We start from the raw sequence: 17,211 nt of genomic DNA, 5'->3' as shown, positions 1-17,211 counted from the left end.
TCCAGACCCCTCTAGGTGTTCTTAGAGTCTAGTCCTCCTATTTTTGATGGTAAAGGGGGTTCCTCCTTCCCCCATAAGAGGCAAATAAATCTTCCGGATGTTATGGGCCCCTAATTTGCCTCTAGATGTTAAAAGGGGTTATCTGGGCAGCTGAAAAGATATTTCCACCATTACCAGCATCTCACTTCCAGTTCGGACTCATCTCATCCCAACATCTTCTGACCTGGCAAAGGTCTGAGACAGTAGATCAGGTACTATGGTGTGATCACCACATGTGGGTGAAACTCACCGCCAGCAGTGGTCAATGTACGCGCAATGTTGTGATGACATTGGCAACATTGTTTGTACATTGACCGCCACTGGTTTCACCCGCATGCGACAATCACAACAAAGTACCTGGCCCACTGTCTCAGGCCGCCTCCGTTTTGCCAGATAAGAAGATGATGGTGCAAGAGGAGGCCAAACTAGAAGTGAGACGCCGGCGAGGAAGGAAATGCCTTTTTAGTAACCTAGATAACCCCTTTAAGGGCACCTCCTCCAGACCCCTCTAGGTGTTCTTAGAGTCTAGTCCTCCTATTTTTGATGGTAAAGGGGGTTCCTCCTTCCCCCATAAGAGGCAAATAAATCCTCCGGATGTTATGGGCCCCTATTTGCCTCTAGATGTTAAAAGGGGTTATCTGGGCAGCTGAAAAGATATTTCCACCATTACCAGCATCTCACTTCCAGTTCGGACTCATCTCATCCCAACATCTTCTGACCTGGCAAAGGTCTGAGACAGTAGATCAGGTACTATGGTGTGATCACCACATGTGGGTGAAACTCACCGCCAGCAGTGGTCAATGTACGCGCAATGTTGTGATGACATTGGCAACATTGTTTGTACATTGACCCCCACTGGTTTCACCCGCATGCGACAATCACAACAAAGTACCTGCCCCACTGTCTCAGGCCGCCTCCGTTTTGCCAGATAAGAAGATGATGGTGCGAGAGGAGACCAAACCAGAAGTGAGACGCCGGCAAGGAAGGAAACGCCTTTTTAGTTGCCTAGATAACCCCTTTAAGGGCACCTCCTCCAGACCCCTCTAGGTGTTCTTAGAGTCTCGTCCTCCTATTTTTGATGGTAAAGGGGGTTCCTCCTTCCCCCATGAGAGGCAAATAAATCCTCCGGATGTTATGGGCCACTATTTGCCTCTAGATGTTAAAAGGGGTTATCTAGGCAGCTGAAAAGATATTTCCACCATTACCAGCATCTCACTTCCAGTTCGGACTCATCTCATCCCAACATCTTCTGACCTGGCAAAGGTCTGAGACAGTAGATCAGGTACTATGGTGTGATCACCACATGTGGTTGAAACTCACCGCCAGCAGTGGTCAATGTACGCGCAATGTTGTGATGACATTGGCAACATTGTTTGTACATTGACCGCCACTGGTTTCACCCGCATGCGACAATCACAACAAAGTACCTGTCCCACTGTCTCAGGCCGCCTCCGTTTTGCCAGATAAGAAGATGATGGTGTGAGAGGAGACCAAACTAGAAGTGAGACGCCGGCGAGGAAGGAAACGCCTTTTTAGTTACCAAGATAACCCCTTTAAGGGCACCTCCTCCAGACCCCTCTAGGTGTTGTGAGTGTCTATTCCTCCTATCTCTGATGGTAAAAGGGGGCTCCTCCTCCCCCATGTGTGGTAAATGTATCCTCCGGATGTTATTGGCGTCCCATTTACCACTTGATGTTCCGGACGCCTCCTCCTCCAGACAGCTCCAGATGGTCGGGTGTCTTCTCCTCACTCTGGCGGGCCGGTGTTACCTAGATAGGATATATAACAAGCAATGTGTTAATAATGACAGGTTACATATATAGGCTCCATATGAATATACAGTCAGAATAAAAGTGATCTGAGGTGTGATGGGATTTTGGGTACTCACCTTTACTCCTCCTTGGTGGCGCAGCAGCAGCAGAACAGCGCCCGCAGTCTATAAGGGAAGGAGAAAAACCAGCATGACTTTCCTGAGATCAGACCCGTCAGCAGTGATGGGGAATAGACATTACACTGGAGAGAGGGGACTCAGTGCTATCCTAGTGGGTGAGATACAGGCGGCACCATGTTACTTGTATGTCTGTATTATGTACATGAGGCCTTTCATGGTTATTATATGTGACTGGTAATATAATATATAGTGATGACATGAGGATATACAGTGCAGCAATAGAGGTGTGTTATCATGTAAGTGTATCATCCCATATATTTACCTGGATAAGATGGATCTCCTCCTGCTGCTGCTTCTGCTGAGGAGAAGTGACCAAGAAATGGAGGGAAATCAAAGGTTAGTGTAAGGAAACCAGAATTTCTGAGCACATTATATAGAAACAATATAAAGCAAATGTATTCCTATAGCTGGGCCATCAGCTCCTGCAGCTACATGTATTATAGTCAGGTCTAGTTCTATCCTTCCAGCATTTATTACCAGCTCTATTCACACCTGCAGTAATATAATATTCACCATTACCCACAATAGAAATTAGATCCACCTCCAAATAGAGCGCCCCCTGTCCTCTCTATACAGGATGGTAAATAACAAATCCTTGTATTCACAATGTTATCAGCTTTGTTTCATTACCTGGGGATCTCCTCAGTCGTCGCCTCCTCGTCCTCCTCTTCTTCTCTGTGTATAGAATGTAAACCATCTCATATATAAATGTATTATTATATCACACATTATATGGTTCATTGTAAAGAAAGTGATTGCAAAGGTAATGGATTGAGCTGTACATTGCTGTATGCATTTACCATGATAGTACTATATATGTCGGGAACAGACAAAAAAAACATGTATTCACAATACATAAGCTTTGTTTCATTACCTGGGGATCTCCTCGGTGGTCGCCTTATCCTCCTCTTCTTCCTCTTCTCTGTGTATAGAATGAAAACCATCTCATATATAAATATATTGTTATATTACAGATTATAGAGTTTATTGTAAAGAAAATGATTACAAAGGTAATGAATTGTACATTGTGTTGACCATAGTGGTACTATATATGTCAAGTAAACTAAAGTATGAAGTGTATGGGGACCTTAATGGCTATCTCACAGTGTCAGCAGTTTGGTATGTGAATAAATGCTGTTCAAATAAATGGAAAAATATGATGCTATGTCTAACTAGAGCGCCCCCTATCCTGTCCTCCTGCAGCTCCTCTCTCTATACTGGATGGTGAAAAAATAAACATACAACACTATAAGCTTTGAGCCCTCACCTGGGGATGTCCGCCGCCTCGTCCTCGTCCACGTCTTCGTCAACTTCACTGAATATAGAATATAAACCAGCTCATATTTATACATATATGAAGATCTATTAAGACCCGTGTATGCCCAGGGGCGCACATTGGTAAATCTGCCCCATAGATTTTGGGGATATGTGACTACACAGAGTTTTGAGTGGGGAACTCTGATCTCCATGGACTCATACTGTCAACCCATATAATGTAGATGATTTTATCTCTTCTTCATACTTACATGATGGTCTGCAGGTTAGGGTGCCAAGTTCGTAGTGGAAACCGGCCCTTCCTGTAACAGAGAACATAGGTTTGGTTAGGATGATTTTTACTTTGTCCCATTTGAAACGTTCAGAAAATGTTATTTATTGTGACGTCTCAATAAAAACATGAATTCCACTAATGATATTTATTAACCCCTTATCATCACTGCCAGTTGTCTCCCTAACACTGTTGCCCTATTTTTAAAATTTGACATGAACAATTTTTCATGGCAGTAACTTTTTTTCATGCCTCTAAGTGATTCTGACATTGTGTTCCATGACACATCAAGTGGCAGTGTTTTTTTGTAAAACAGGGTGTGTTCACATGTACCAGATCCGCTGCGGATTCAGTACTGTGAAGGTGAATGGGTCCCATACATGCAGCGGGGCCACGGCTGTGTGAGGCTCCCGGCTCCCCTCACTTCTCTTCAGCCAATCAGTGCTGCCGTGCACTGATTGGCTAAAGAGGAGCGAGGGGAGCCTCACAATGCCGCGGCGCCGAGCAGGTAATGTATGCTCGGGGACGGGGCTGCAGGCTGTGGCGGGCGGCGGTGGATCCGCTGCGTGTATGGAACCCATTCACCTTCACAATACTGAATCCGCAGTGGATTTCGCTGCAAACTCGCAGCGTGAAATACGCTGCGGATCCAGTACGTGTGAACGTACCCTAAAAAATCTAAAATTTCTTGAACACATAGGATTTTAGTTGAAATTCTCTACTTGCCTGATAAATTAATTATTATTGATAATTTACAGAATAGTTACCTTATGTTGGCAAAATTTTATATTTAATTTTTAAATTTTGTTTAGAACGTTTAAGAGCTTAAACATTTAGTAGCAGTTTCCATATTTCAATGAAAATGTAAAAAATATTTTGGAACCACCCTATTTCAAAACCTGCACCCCCTAAACTTGCACCCCCTCCTGAGGAAAAAAATCAAATCAACTTGTGTCAAAATTAATTAAAAAAATTTTTTATTATTCCCTCATTTTCTAGTTTAATAGTTTTTTTTTCTCTGTAACATAGCAGCCGGTGTTGGCAGAGAACTGCAACTCCATATTTATTCCCTGATTCTGAAGTTTGAGAAATCTGTTAATAGCGTCTCTAGAGCTCCACATGTCTGACACATAGGTCTTAGACACCAAGGAGCACCTAGTGGATTTAGGGGTCCCCTTTTATTTAGGATATTATGTAGGCCTCATATCAATTTGCAGAGGACTTGGGGTGCTAACATATTTTTGTGTGAAATGTTGATGTTTTTTTTTTTTTGTGCATTCTAGGCCACATATGATCACTTTTTATTCTATTCTTTTATGGGGTGAAGCAAGTAAAAAACAGAAACAAACAAACTATGGTAAAAATGATTTATTTGATGTCATTGCTGTTTTTTTGATGTAGTGTTATTACCTGAACATCCATGGCGCATCCATGATCTTCATCTTCCACCTATTACATGACAAAAAAATTGCATATTATAAAGGAAATATTAGTCAGTCCTCCAAGTGCTGCATATTGGGGAGGTTTTATAGAAACTGGTAAATTGCAAATCCACTGCCCAGATTTATTAAAACAGATGATCTGACTATAAAAGCGCTCTTAGCACTGGGTATTTGGGTTTAAATATTTGAAAAATTTGCGTAAAATCTTGGTTAAACTATGTTTAACGTACAATATGTGAGTGCACCTTTAAAAAAGTCTTCTTACTTTTCTTATATTTAACCAATGGACATTTTTTAACATACCCAAGGTGACGTTGCTAGTTCTCCCTTCTGTGTACCTGAGTAAGTGTCTTAAAGGCGCGGCTTAACCTCTAAAGTGCCACCGCTCCGATTCCCCCCTGCCTTTCCCCTATCAACTTGACTGATTGTTTTGGCTTGGCCGTCAGTCATGATGATAGAGGAGACTTAGTTGAGACAAAGGGCCATGCTACACGGACTAATCGGCAATGTAAATGAGTGCCGACCTGCTAGATTGTCCATCATTTACTGAGCCTAATACACGCCTCAATAATAGAGCAGCAAGGGCTGTTTATATCTTTGGCGATGTCCAAGCAGTCCTTATATATAAAGTATATACATGTGCTTCTGCTCGCTTCCCGGTATACATGTGCTTCTGCTCGCTGCCCGGTATCTTCCTGGCTGCTGCTGCTGCTGCCAGGAAGATACCGAGGAGCAGGCAGAAGCACCAGGGAGCGTGGAGCATAGGCTTGTTGGTTTTAGACGAGACCCCCTACAAACATGTCTTTGTGACTGATGCAACTATAATATTACTGTAACATATATTACTATGAGATACTTACACCCAGTTCTCGAACTCCTCTCTGATTTTTTCATCCCTGTTAGGGATAGAATAGAGAAGATAGTGAAAACCTAACACACATCAAGGGACATCAGTTTTCTAGGAGAACTTCATCAATAAGAAGACAATTTAGGCATTCTCACCATGATCGGTGTCTATAGGGGAGGAATTATAGGGTCACACAAGTTTTATGTTTTAATTTTACATTTAAAGAAAATGCTGCAAAGTTTGCTAGAAAAAAATGCAAGTAAAAGCAAGCAAAAATTTTTCTTTCAAATCAGCTGGTGCCAGAAAGTGCCAGAGATTTGTAATTTACTTCCATTAAAAATCTCAAATCTTCCATTACTTATCAGCTGCTGTATGTCCTGTAGGAAGTGGTGTATTCTTTCCAGTCTGTAGAGCTTGTGAGGTTTTCTATGTGGATTTGCTGCTTCTCTGGACAGTTCCCGTCCCAGACAGAGGTGGCAGCTGATACCTACTTGAAGAGTTTTTTTAATAGAAGTAAATTACAAATCTCTGGCACTTTGTGGCACCAGTTGATTTGAAAGAAAAAATTTTCCTGAACTACCCCTTTAAAAAAAAAACCTAATTAAAAAAAACACAGATTTTTGTAGGCTTGTTGTTACTGGCCTCTCTTCCTGTCAATCATTCTGACGAGTGTGCTGACAGGCAGACAGCGGTGACTAGATATGTGCACCCAGATGACTACCTCCCCGTCTCTGCCTGCTGCGCGCTCTAGTAGTCAAACCTCTTTTTCCCTGGTATACAGCTTCTGCTGCGGCTGGTATGTGCCCAGGCTGCTCAGGAGCTGTATACAGTGCTCCAGGGAACCATATCAGCCCAAATGTGCTGATTGGTTCCCTTTAAGACGAGACCTCCCTTCAAACATGTCTATGTGACTGATATAACCAATATATTATTCTAATATATTTCACTATGAGATACTTACTCCGAATCCTCCTCCTCTTCTTCGATGTCTTCATCACTGCTGTTAGGGATAGAAAAGAGAACATAGTGAAAACCTAACACACATTACAGACATCAGTTTTCTGGCAGAACTTTAATACTAGTTGATTTGGAAGATTTTTTTTTACATTATTATATTTTACTATGAGATACTTACTCCGAATCCTCCATATCCTCCTCCTCCTCCTCGGTGTCGTCCTGGCTCCTGTTAGGGATAGAATAGAGAAGATAGTGAAAACCCAACACACATTACAGACAGCAGTTTTCTGGCACAATTTCAATAAGAAGACAAGTTATATAGAGACATCCTGGCGCTGATCGGTGTCTATAGGGGAGGAATTATAGGGTCACACAAGTTACAGTTTTAGTTTTACATTTAAATTAAATGCTACAAAGTTTGCTGAAAAAAAACAAATAATGTGCAATTAAAGGGGTAGTTCAGCAAACATTTTTTTCTTTCAAATGAACTGATGCCTGAGATTTGTAATTTACTTTTTTTATTAAAAATCTCAACTCTTAAGTACTTATCAGCTTCTGTATGTCCAGCAGGAAGTGGTGTATTTTTCCCAATCAGGTGAGCAGGAGAGGTTTTCTATGGGGATTTGCTGCTGCTCTGGGCAGTTCCTGTCACAGGCAGAGGTGGCATCAGAGAGCACTGTGTCAGACTGGAAAGAATACACCACCTCCTGCAGGGCGTACAGCAGCTGAGAAGTACTGGATCTTTTTTTTTAATAGAAATAAAATACAAATTTCTGGCACTTTGTGGCACTAGTTGATTTAAAAGATTTTTTTTTTTTTTAACTACCCCACTAAAAAAAAAAAAACTGAACAGTTAACATGTCTTTGTGACTGATATAACTATTATATTATTGTATTTTACTATGAGATACTTACTCCGAATCCACCTCCTCCTCCTCCGCGGTGTCTTCCTCACTGCTGTTAGGGATAGAATAGAGAAGATAGTGAGAACCTAACACACATTACAGACAGCAGTTTTCTGGCAGAACCTCATCAATAAGAAGACAAGTTATATAGAGACATCCTGGCGCTGATCGGTGTCTATAGTGGAGGAATTATAGGGTCACACAAGTTACATTTTCAGTAAAGATTTACTTACCCGGAATCCGATCCTCCATCTAAAAGAAAAAAAAAAAAAGAAAAGTGTTAGATTTAAATATGTCTTTTAACCCCATCATGTAACTTTCACAATGTTTCACAGCAATGGGGTAGGGGACTGGTGTCATATATATGATGAGATGTTAGACATGAAATCTATGGAGGTGATGTTATAGACAGGAAAAACTCACCCTCGCCGTCATCCTGTGCAGCCTGAAATAGGAAATAGAGAGAGAGTAAGCAGAGGACATTGGTGTATTGCCGAGCATGAAACGTCTGTGTACATCTGGGCTATTTGCTTGTTGTTTTTTCTATGGCCATAGAAATAATTGATATCTCAATTATTTCCTGCCGTTCTACATTGACTTCAATGCTGTTTTCAATGCAACAATGGCCGTTGTTCGTACAATGTGTGAACATATTCTAAGAGTCTAAATGAATAAAGCATATACTTACCTCTGCACACTCCCCGGTGCTTCTGCCTGCGCCCCAGTGTCTTCCTGGCTTCTGCGGACAGCAGGCAAAAGCCAGGAAAATATCACAGGCAGAAGCATCGGGCAGTGTGCAGAGGTAAGTATATACTTTATTATTTTCCTTACACATTCATCAGCCGTTGGCCGTGCATCGTTATTACACATAGCAATGCGCAATCGCCGGCCAATGTTTTTGGGTTAGGACCAAAAGATTGCAGCTGCCCCTCCACACCACAGGGCTCTCCTCTGCCAGTCTCCCTGACCTCCCAGTACCCGTCCCCAGGCCGCGCGCCACCCTTCTTGAGTGCTCCAATGCCCACTGCGAAGCCAAAATCAAGTAGCGGCACCAAGTAGCCAGCGGTACTGCCTCTCTCTGCTGTGGCTGCAGGGAACACCTGTTTAGAGTGGGGATTACCCTGAGGGGAATCCCCGTTTTAAATGGGTGTTCCCTGCAACAGAGGTAGAGAGAGAGGCAATAGCGACCGCTGTTTAAACTTGAAATCACTACTTGATTTTGGCACTGCAGCAGGCATTGGAGGAGGATGGCAGGGGCTTGGTCAGAGGTCCAAGGAGGTCAGAAAGGCCAGTGGAGGTGAGCCCTGTCGGGAAGAAGCTTCGGCCAGTGTATGCTCCACCAGGCGGCTGCCGGACCAGAGAGCTGGGACGGGGCTCAAGAAGGAAGGTGGGCGGCCTGGGTATCATGTGGTCGGGGAGACTGGTGGAGAAGAGCCTTGTGGAGGCAAGAGGCAACTGTAGCAGCTTGGGGAATGTCGCCGGTGTCCGAACCAGCTAGCAGGGGTCGTGGGGACTCCAGGAGTGTAGGCGGCAGCCTGGGGACAGGTCCAGGGGCTGGAGCAGCTGTTCCCAGCAGCAGGAAGAAGCATAGGCAGCGCGCCAAGTTCAAATAGCCACCCGCTCTTGCATCTCTCTATGCCTCCGCTGCAGGGAACAACGATTTAGACTATTTCTCCTTGTAATAAAGAAAATGATCAGGCGATGACAATGTTGATCGCTGATGATCGTGTCTTTTGATCCTGATCTAAAATCATTGGCTGCGACTACGCACAGCAATATGTAAAAACCATGCCTCCTCCCAAACTCGCTGCCCTTCCTAACCACCCATCAGGCGAGCGGGGGGATATGGCAGGCATACGCCTGGGAGAAGAGGCAAATCTGCGCCTTCTCCCTGGCATACGCCCCGGCCACAGCCTTGATAAAGTTCTCCCTCTGTGTTGATACATTTCAAACCACAAGAGATATTGCAGATATAGTATTAGCAATCGATTTCTAAGACAATTGTAGTCATCTTTAATGTACTACATGACCATCTTGATTGTGGCTTCCAAGATGGCAGCCATGTTCCAGACATGCAGTAATACCTCGGTTCCCGAACCATATCTTTGGTAAGTTTTCCTTGGTTTGTCTTTTTTTATATGCTACGTGACCACCTTTCCACTGGAAAAATTTGCCCTTGATCCAATATGGCGGCCATTAAAATGGTGGCATATCAATAAAAAGTAGAAACTCCCAAAACCTGCGCCACAGATGAATATAATGAAGATAGATCAGTGATCAGTGATTTCGGATAATTGTATTAAAATGCCCATCCAGTACACATTGGGGGTAATATACCATCATATTTGTGTCACGTTGTTAGATACAAAACTCTCATATATGCTGCATCATCTATTTCTGGTATAATTTGCGTATTTACTCATCACTTTTGGGGGGGGTGGGGGGTTGTGGGTGAAAAATGCGGACAATGATCCAACAAATCAGTGTAAGCTTTTATCCAGTAATCAGCACAAGATGTAGGGGGTTATGTGGCTTATCCAGAATTAGAAAAATACTACTGCTTTTTTAAGAACAGCGCCATGCTTATCTTCAGGCTTTATGTGGTATTACAACTCAGCTTTATTCACATCACTAGTAAATGTGCCGCAGTACCACAGAAAAACTGAGGACAATAGGGGCACTGTTTATGGATGGGGGCAGCTATGACCCAGATTTATCAAACTGTGGAAGTTTATGTTCACACACAGTTAAAACAACAGTGGTTGTCTAACACGGCCATTGTTGGCAGAGTCTTGTCATAAAAAATACAATGTGTGAACGTAGCCTAAAACTGAAACTGGTGTCTGCTGCCCACAGCAACCAATCACGGCTCAGCTTTCCAGAGAATCTGTCAGGTCCATTCCAGGTACAGAGCTGCAGACACAGGCAGATAGGTAATAGAGAGAGAATACAAGGGAAGCCTGTGTCTTTGCTGATGGCCATTTGTACAGTTATAAAATTGTATTTTATATGTATCAGTCATTTATTTTCCTAATCTTCACATATATATAGACGAATAAGCTGACCTGTATACCAGAAGAATACATAGTATTATTGGTAATATATAACTTTTTTAAATATAGATAAAAAACTAATCAAGAACAGTGTGTGTGCTCACCTCCACAGCAAAACCAAACCACAAAAACTATATACAGATAGACCACAGTATCATCATGCATCACTCAGTCAGGTGCGATAATACACATAGAAGCAACAAAGTAGCTGCAAACAATGTATGATAGCAAATGCAAGATCAACCAATAAACAAGCAGGTGTAAACACGATGGGATGCACGCCAGTATAGATAGGTACAGGAGCTATTTAACCCTGTTACGCCCTGAGCATGGTGCACCAATCCACCCCTCCTCACTCAGGGAATCATCAGAGTGGACGCCCTTATAATGGCGGCTCCTGCCCTGTGCTGTCCCTACTCCCAGACCCTACGCTTACCCTTATCCTGCTCCCTACGCTGCGTTTCATCTACAAAGGACTCGTCAGGGGAGGATGATAGATCCTGGGTATAGCACTGCATCGGAGTCCTGTACAGTGTGCGTCCGGCCTCAATAAACGTGGCACATCACAGCAGTGGCCGGAATGCCTGGAGGACACTAATAGCCTGATCTGTGGCTGTGTGACACAACTGGATCAGGCTATTAGCACCCTCCAGGCACTCCGGCCACTGCTGTGATGTGCCATGTTTATTGAGGCCAGATGCACACAGTACCGGACCCTGATGCAGTGCTATACCCGGGATCTATCATCCTCCCCTGACAAGTCCTTTGTACATGAAATGCTGTGTAGGGAGCTGCATAAGGGTAAGTGTAGGGTCTGGGAGTAGGGACAGCACAGGGCAGGAGCCGCCATTATGAGGGCGTCTACTCCGATGGTTCCCTCGGTGAGGAGAGGTAGATTGGTGCACCATGTTCAGGGCTTAACAGGGTTAATAGCTCCTGTACCTATCTATACTGGCGTGCATCCCATCGTGTTCACACCTGCTTGTTTATTGGTTGATGTTGCATTTGCTATCATACATTGTTTGCAGCTACTATGTTGCTACTATGTGTATTATTGACAGTGCACAATGACATTACACTGTATGGAATCACTGCGGTTGTGTATACACTATTGCTGTGGTTCTCTGCGTCTGCAAAAAATAATTGACGAGTCTATTTTGTGCGGCCGCTATTCAGTGAAAAGCGGCTGCACAAGATAGCCTGTCCGCACAATGTAAAGGACTATAGGCACACCCAAATGTGCCCGCATTCGAATTTAAATGAAGAGATGGTGACCTGGCCGTTACTACAGTATTGGGCTTGTGAACATCTGAGACATCATCTTTTGTTTAAAACATCAAACACCGGCTGTGTCAAATAACGGCTGATGTTCATGCCTTGTGTGAACGTGGTGTTTAGGCTGGATTTCCAACAAGTATCCAAAAAACAAAAACTACTGCATGATGTTATCTTGGCGAAAAAAAGACCTCACTCGTAACCAGACTCCGGCCCAGCAAGGATAGCGTAGCAGCCGGGCTCTGAGGAAGAAGATCAGTGGAAGAAGCTGGAGAGACACACAGAGGCCACCGGAGAGCGGTTAAGGACCCGGCGCAATTCCCTGCCCCTCCCTAACACAGCTGCCTGTAAAACTACCTGTCCAAGCCCTTCTGCTACAATTATCCCTAGCCCTACTACTACTACCCCCAGCCCTACAGCTAGTACTACTCCCAACCCTACTGCTACTACTATCCCCAGTCCTACAGCTACTACTACTCCCAGCCTTACTGCTACTATTACCCAAAGCCCAACTGCTACTACTACCCCCAGCCCTACCGCTACTACTACTACCCCCAGCCCTACAGCTAGTACTACTCCCAACCCTACTGCTACTACTATCCCCAGTCCTACAGCTACTACTACTCCCAGCCTTACTGCTACTATTACCCAAAGCCCAACTGCTACTACTACCCCCAGCCCTACCGCTACTACTACTACCCCCAGCCCTACAGCTACTACTACTACTCCCAGCCCTACAGCTACTACTACTACTCCCAGCCCTACTGCTACTACTACCCCCAGTACTACAGCTACTACTACTCCCAGCCTTACTGCTACTACTACTCCCAGCCCTACAGCTACTACTTCCCCAAGCTCTCCAAAATAGTAAGAAGTACAGGCTCTTCATATATAGAAAAAAGATGTGCAGGGCACTCACTGTAAAACTTTACTTTTATTTAATCCATGTTAAAAATCCATTACAAGGGATAATGACAGCAGGAACAGCAGCACCAGGCGTCTGGAGAAGCATATTGACGTACTCGAAACAGCTGTAACGCCGCCGCATGGTGCTGGCATTCCTGCCGTCCTTAACCCGTGGAATGAATTTTTAACATGGATTAAATAAAATTTTTACGGTGAGTTCCCTGCACATCTTCTTTTTTCTATATATGAAGTAAGGGTGGAGAGGACACCCTGCTGGTACTTTTATGAACTCAATTTTGCACATATTAGACTGATCTCTATAGGCCAGTGCTTCTCTAACTTTTTCTACTGGAGCCTCACCCAACAGACCAAGGCAATGCCCGGGCCTCACCAGACTGACCAAGAGGATGCCTGGGCCTCACTATCTGTGGTGAAAGTCCATTTGAAAGCTGAAAACAATGCTAGGGCTACCTTTCACTCATCTCCCAAGCTCTGTATGCTAATAAAGCAAGTACAAAATAAATTAATAATGTTGCTAAAATGGAGATTTTGGAGGACTGTGCAGATCATAGTTACTTTTGTGAAAACTGGCGTCCCAGCTGGGCCTCACCAACATCTAGGGGGCGCCTCACTGGTGAGGCCCGCCTCACAGTTTGAGAAGCACTGCTATAGGCGATAGGCCGATCATTGTCTCTATCACATTGGACACCCAGCCCTACAGCTACTACTGCCCCCAGCTGTATAGCTACTACTTCTCAGCTGTATAGCTACTACTACCCCAGTTCTACAGCTACCATTACCCCCTGCCCTGCTGCTGCCACTACCCCCAGCCCTACAGCTACCACTACCCCCAGCCCTACAGCTACCACTACCCCCAGCCCTACAGCTACCACTACCCCCAGCCCTACAGCTACCACTTGTCCCAGCTTTACTGCTGCCACTACCCCCATCACTAAAGCTACCACTAGCCCCAGTTCTACAGCTCCTGCTACCCCCGGCCCTACAGCTGCCACTACCCCCATCACTCAATCTACCACTAGCCCCATTCCTACAGCTACTGCTACCCCCAGTTTTACAGTCTGTGTCCCTCCTTTGTGGTTATAACAGGATTTATGGTGTCTGTAATGTTGTGTCCGCACTGCACATGTGTCAGTCTAGTCTTACAGTATAGCAGCTATCTGACAGTAAATGGATGTTACACCTAACAACAAATCAGAGTACAGTCTACTTTATAAGTATACGTAACATTTATTTTTATTTATATAAAGGAGAACTCAGTAATAATGCAAAAAATAACATTTATTCTTACATCTGTAGGATGTGCTATTACTTCGCCCTGTTGTGTTTTTATTTAATTATTTTAACCCCCCCCCTTGCAGCCCCCATACACCTGCATCGATTCATTCAAAAACTTATTTACTTCCTGTTTCAGCGACATTTTCATTTCCTCATTACTCACAGCGCTGTGTCTGTCGGCCGCTATGGAGGATGGCCGGGCTGCTGTGTCTGTCGGCCGCTATGGAGGATGGCCGGGCTGCTGTGTCTGTCGGCCGCGATGGAGGATGGCCGGGCTGCTGTGTCTGTCGGCCGCTATGGAGGATGGCCGGGCTGCTGTGTCTGTCGGCCGCTATGGAGGATGGCCGGGCTGCTGTGTCTGTCGGCCACTATGGAGGATGGCCGGGCTGCTGTGTCTGTCGGCTATTATGGAGAATGGCCGGGCTGCTGTGTCTGTCGGCCGCTATGGAGGATGGCCGGGCTGCTCTGTCTGTCGGCCGCTATGGAGGATGGCCGGCTGCTGTCTCTGTCGGCCGCCATGGAGGATGGCCGGGCTGCTCTATCTGTTGGCCGCTACGGAGGATGGCCGAGCTGCTGTGTCTGTCAGCCACTATGGAGGATGGCCGGGCTGCTGTGTCTGTTGGCCGCTATGGAGGATGGCCGGGCTGCTGTGTCTGTTGGCCGCTATGGAGGATGGCCGGGCTGCTCTGTCTGTTGGCCGCTATGGAGGATGGGCGGGCTGCTGTGTCTATCGGCCGTTATGGAGGATGGCCGGCTGCTCTGTCTGTCGGCCGCTATGGAGGATGGCCGGGCTGCTGTGTCTGCCGACCGCTACGGAGGATGGCCGGCTGCTGTGTCTATCGGCCGCTATGGAAGATGGCCGGCTGCTGTCTCTGTCGGCCACTGTGCTGCATGACATTGTCCTGGCTCTACAGTCAGGCGGGGAAGCCTATAGTGGAATCCTCCCCCATTACAGCATGGAGGAGATGTTGCGGTTGGGGGAGAATTCCACTACAGGCTTCCCCATCTGCCCGTATAGCCATGACAATGTATTGCAACTCCCCCCCCCCCCTGCCCCGCGCACGTGTTTCAGCAGATCCTTAATGTGTGGGTGCGTGGGATTTCACTGTGCAAAAGAGGAGTGGCGGCTCCGGTCATCCTCAGGGCCCCAGTATCTCTGTGGCGCTGTAAGACGGGGGGATTCCACTCCAGGCTTCCTCGTCTGCCTGTAGAGCCCATAGAGGGACAATGTGCAGCAGCACCCCCCTTGCTTACCAGCATCTCAGCATCTCTGTAATGTGTCAGGAGGATTTCCCTCCAGGCTTCCACGTCACCCCCTATGTCACTTTCCATCTACTGTGGCCCCCAGCTGTTGCACAGCTACAACTACCATTATGTCCTGGTGACATTACATGATGGGAGTTGTAGTTAAGTAACTTGGAAAGCTCCAGGTTGCAGAACTACAATTCCCATCTTGTACTGTCACCACAACATGAGGATGGGGCTTGTAGTTATGCAAACATGAGAGCTCCAAGTTGAAGAACTACAACTCCCATGATTATGTTGTGGGGACTATACTTTATGGGACTTGTAGTTTTACAGCTTGGAGCTCTCCTGTTTGCATAACTACAACTCCCATCTTGTACCACATATATTATTATTATTATTATTATTTTATTTAATTAGCATGACAGATCACACAGTAGATCCTGACCCAGTGATAGCATTGTCACATATTACTGCACATCTGGATAAAGTCTTAGGCCAGGCCCATGTATGTGTGCTATGTGATTTCTCCCTCTACCTTATAGGAGTATATTCCTTCCTATGTCCGCAGAGGTGCTGGAGATCACATAACACACACAGTGCATGAGCCCGGCCATAGACCACAGCCACCACCCAGCAGTTATCATGGCCAACTAAGCCCCGCCCCCTGCATGGAACATGGCAAAATGGCAGTTGGAAATGGCTGAACATGGGGAATAAGTAACAGGGTGTAAGGTATTTATAGCTCCCCATTCTACACATCTCCTCCCATCACCACTGTCTCCTATGGGGGGGGGCACCTATGTGATCATGTGACCAGGGAGGAGTATCTACAGGTACAGATACTCCTGGACAGGACACCCCACTATGTACACAAACCCATCTCTAAACATCCCACAGTGTATCCTATCTGCTATACCCTGCTATACTGGATGGGGAATTCTCACTCACATGTTCCTCGTAGACAACTGGAACGTCCATTTCCTCTACGGACTGCTCCACGTCCATCTTCGGCTCTTCCTCCATTTCTCTAAATCGCCTCCTGTCGCCAATCTCTCGCAGAAATCACCTGTGTGTGTGAAAAAAATAAAGATTACATGGAGAAAACTGATTGAAAAATAGAAAATAACAAAAAATACCAGGAGCCAATGGATGTGTGTACTTACGATCCAACTCCTAATAAAGCTCTGAAGGGCCCAGTAGCTGTTCTATTATGATGTCATATTTCTTTTGTTTTGTTTTTTAAATAAACTTTATTTAAACATCTGGATACAAACACTTGTACTAACCATATAATGCAATATCACTGATATAAACATTACATACATAATGAACAATTGGCCATTGGCGGGAATTTCTATTTTTGTTTGGATGAATAAGATCTTGGTCTATGCGCTCGGCTGTAGTATTTTAATATGGTTTATACTGATACTTGATAATGTTGCTCAAACAAACAAAAAAACATTTAGCAAAAGGTTTCAGCCCCTTCCTATAAGAATATTTTTCCCTATATCATTACTATTTTATTAATAGTTTTATATAAGGGTAATAAGTGATTATTATTACATATCTGCCGCTTCTTTCCCGCCTGCTCTGCCTGTGTAGGGTTCAGGTCTCTTTTGGGGTTTAGTGTTTACGTTCATCTTGATTATTGTGCACAGTTTGCCATAGGCGGCCATTATAACAAATATGTGTATTGAGTAGTCCAGTCCCCTACACTCCTCAATACACTTGTTACAGGGGGCATAT

The 17,211-nt window shown here is 45.0% G+C and overlaps 1 protein-coding gene across 1 annotated transcript; it reads right to left on the bottom strand.

The window, feature by feature from the left end:
- Positions 1 to 1,682: 1,682 nt before the first annotated feature.
- LOC138777142 (major centromere autoantigen B-like) lies at positions 1,683 to 16,488 on the bottom strand. Its single transcript, XM_069956247.1, has 15 exons — positions 16,414 to 16,488; positions 8,376 to 8,426; positions 8,111 to 8,132; positions 7,921 to 7,939; positions 7,698 to 7,739; positions 6,787 to 6,825; positions 5,839 to 5,874; positions 4,947 to 4,985; positions 3,517 to 3,567; positions 3,258 to 3,305; positions 2,865 to 2,912; positions 2,621 to 2,665; positions 2,253 to 2,288; positions 1,928 to 1,975; positions 1,683 to 1,808 (listed from the first exon to the last, which is right to left on the bottom strand). Exons 1-14 carry the CDS (start codon positions 16,486 to 16,488, stop codon positions 1,930 to 1,932), a joined length of 597 nt encoding a protein of 198 aa, XP_069812348.1. The 3' UTR covers positions 1,683 to 1,808; positions 1,928 to 1,929.
- Between the last annotated feature and the right edge of the window lie 723 nt (positions 16,489 to 17,211).

Source organism: Dendropsophus ebraccatus, unplaced genomic scaffold, assembly GCF_027789765.1.
Source record: "Dendropsophus ebraccatus isolate aDenEbr1 unplaced genomic scaffold, aDenEbr1.pat pat_scaffold_519_ctg1, whole genome shotgun sequence".
NCBI classification, from domain to species: Eukaryota; Metazoa; Chordata; class Amphibia; order Anura; family Hylidae; genus Dendropsophus; species Dendropsophus ebraccatus.
This window is presented reverse-complemented; position numbering and strand designations above follow the sequence as displayed.

Coding starts and splice junctions, on each gene's coding strand:
- LOC138777142 (XM_069956247.1), bottom strand. CDS start 16,488: ATGGAGGAAGAGCCGAAGATGGACGTGGAGCAGTCCGTAGAGGAAATG. Junction 2,289..2,620: donor ACGACTGAGGAGATCCCCAG/GTAATGAAACAA, acceptor ACTTCTCCTCAG/CAGAAGCAGCAGCAGGAGGA. Junction 1,976..2,252: donor AGGAGATCCATCTTATCCAG/GTAAATATATGG, acceptor CTTCCCTTATAG/ACTGCGGGCGCTGTTCTGCT.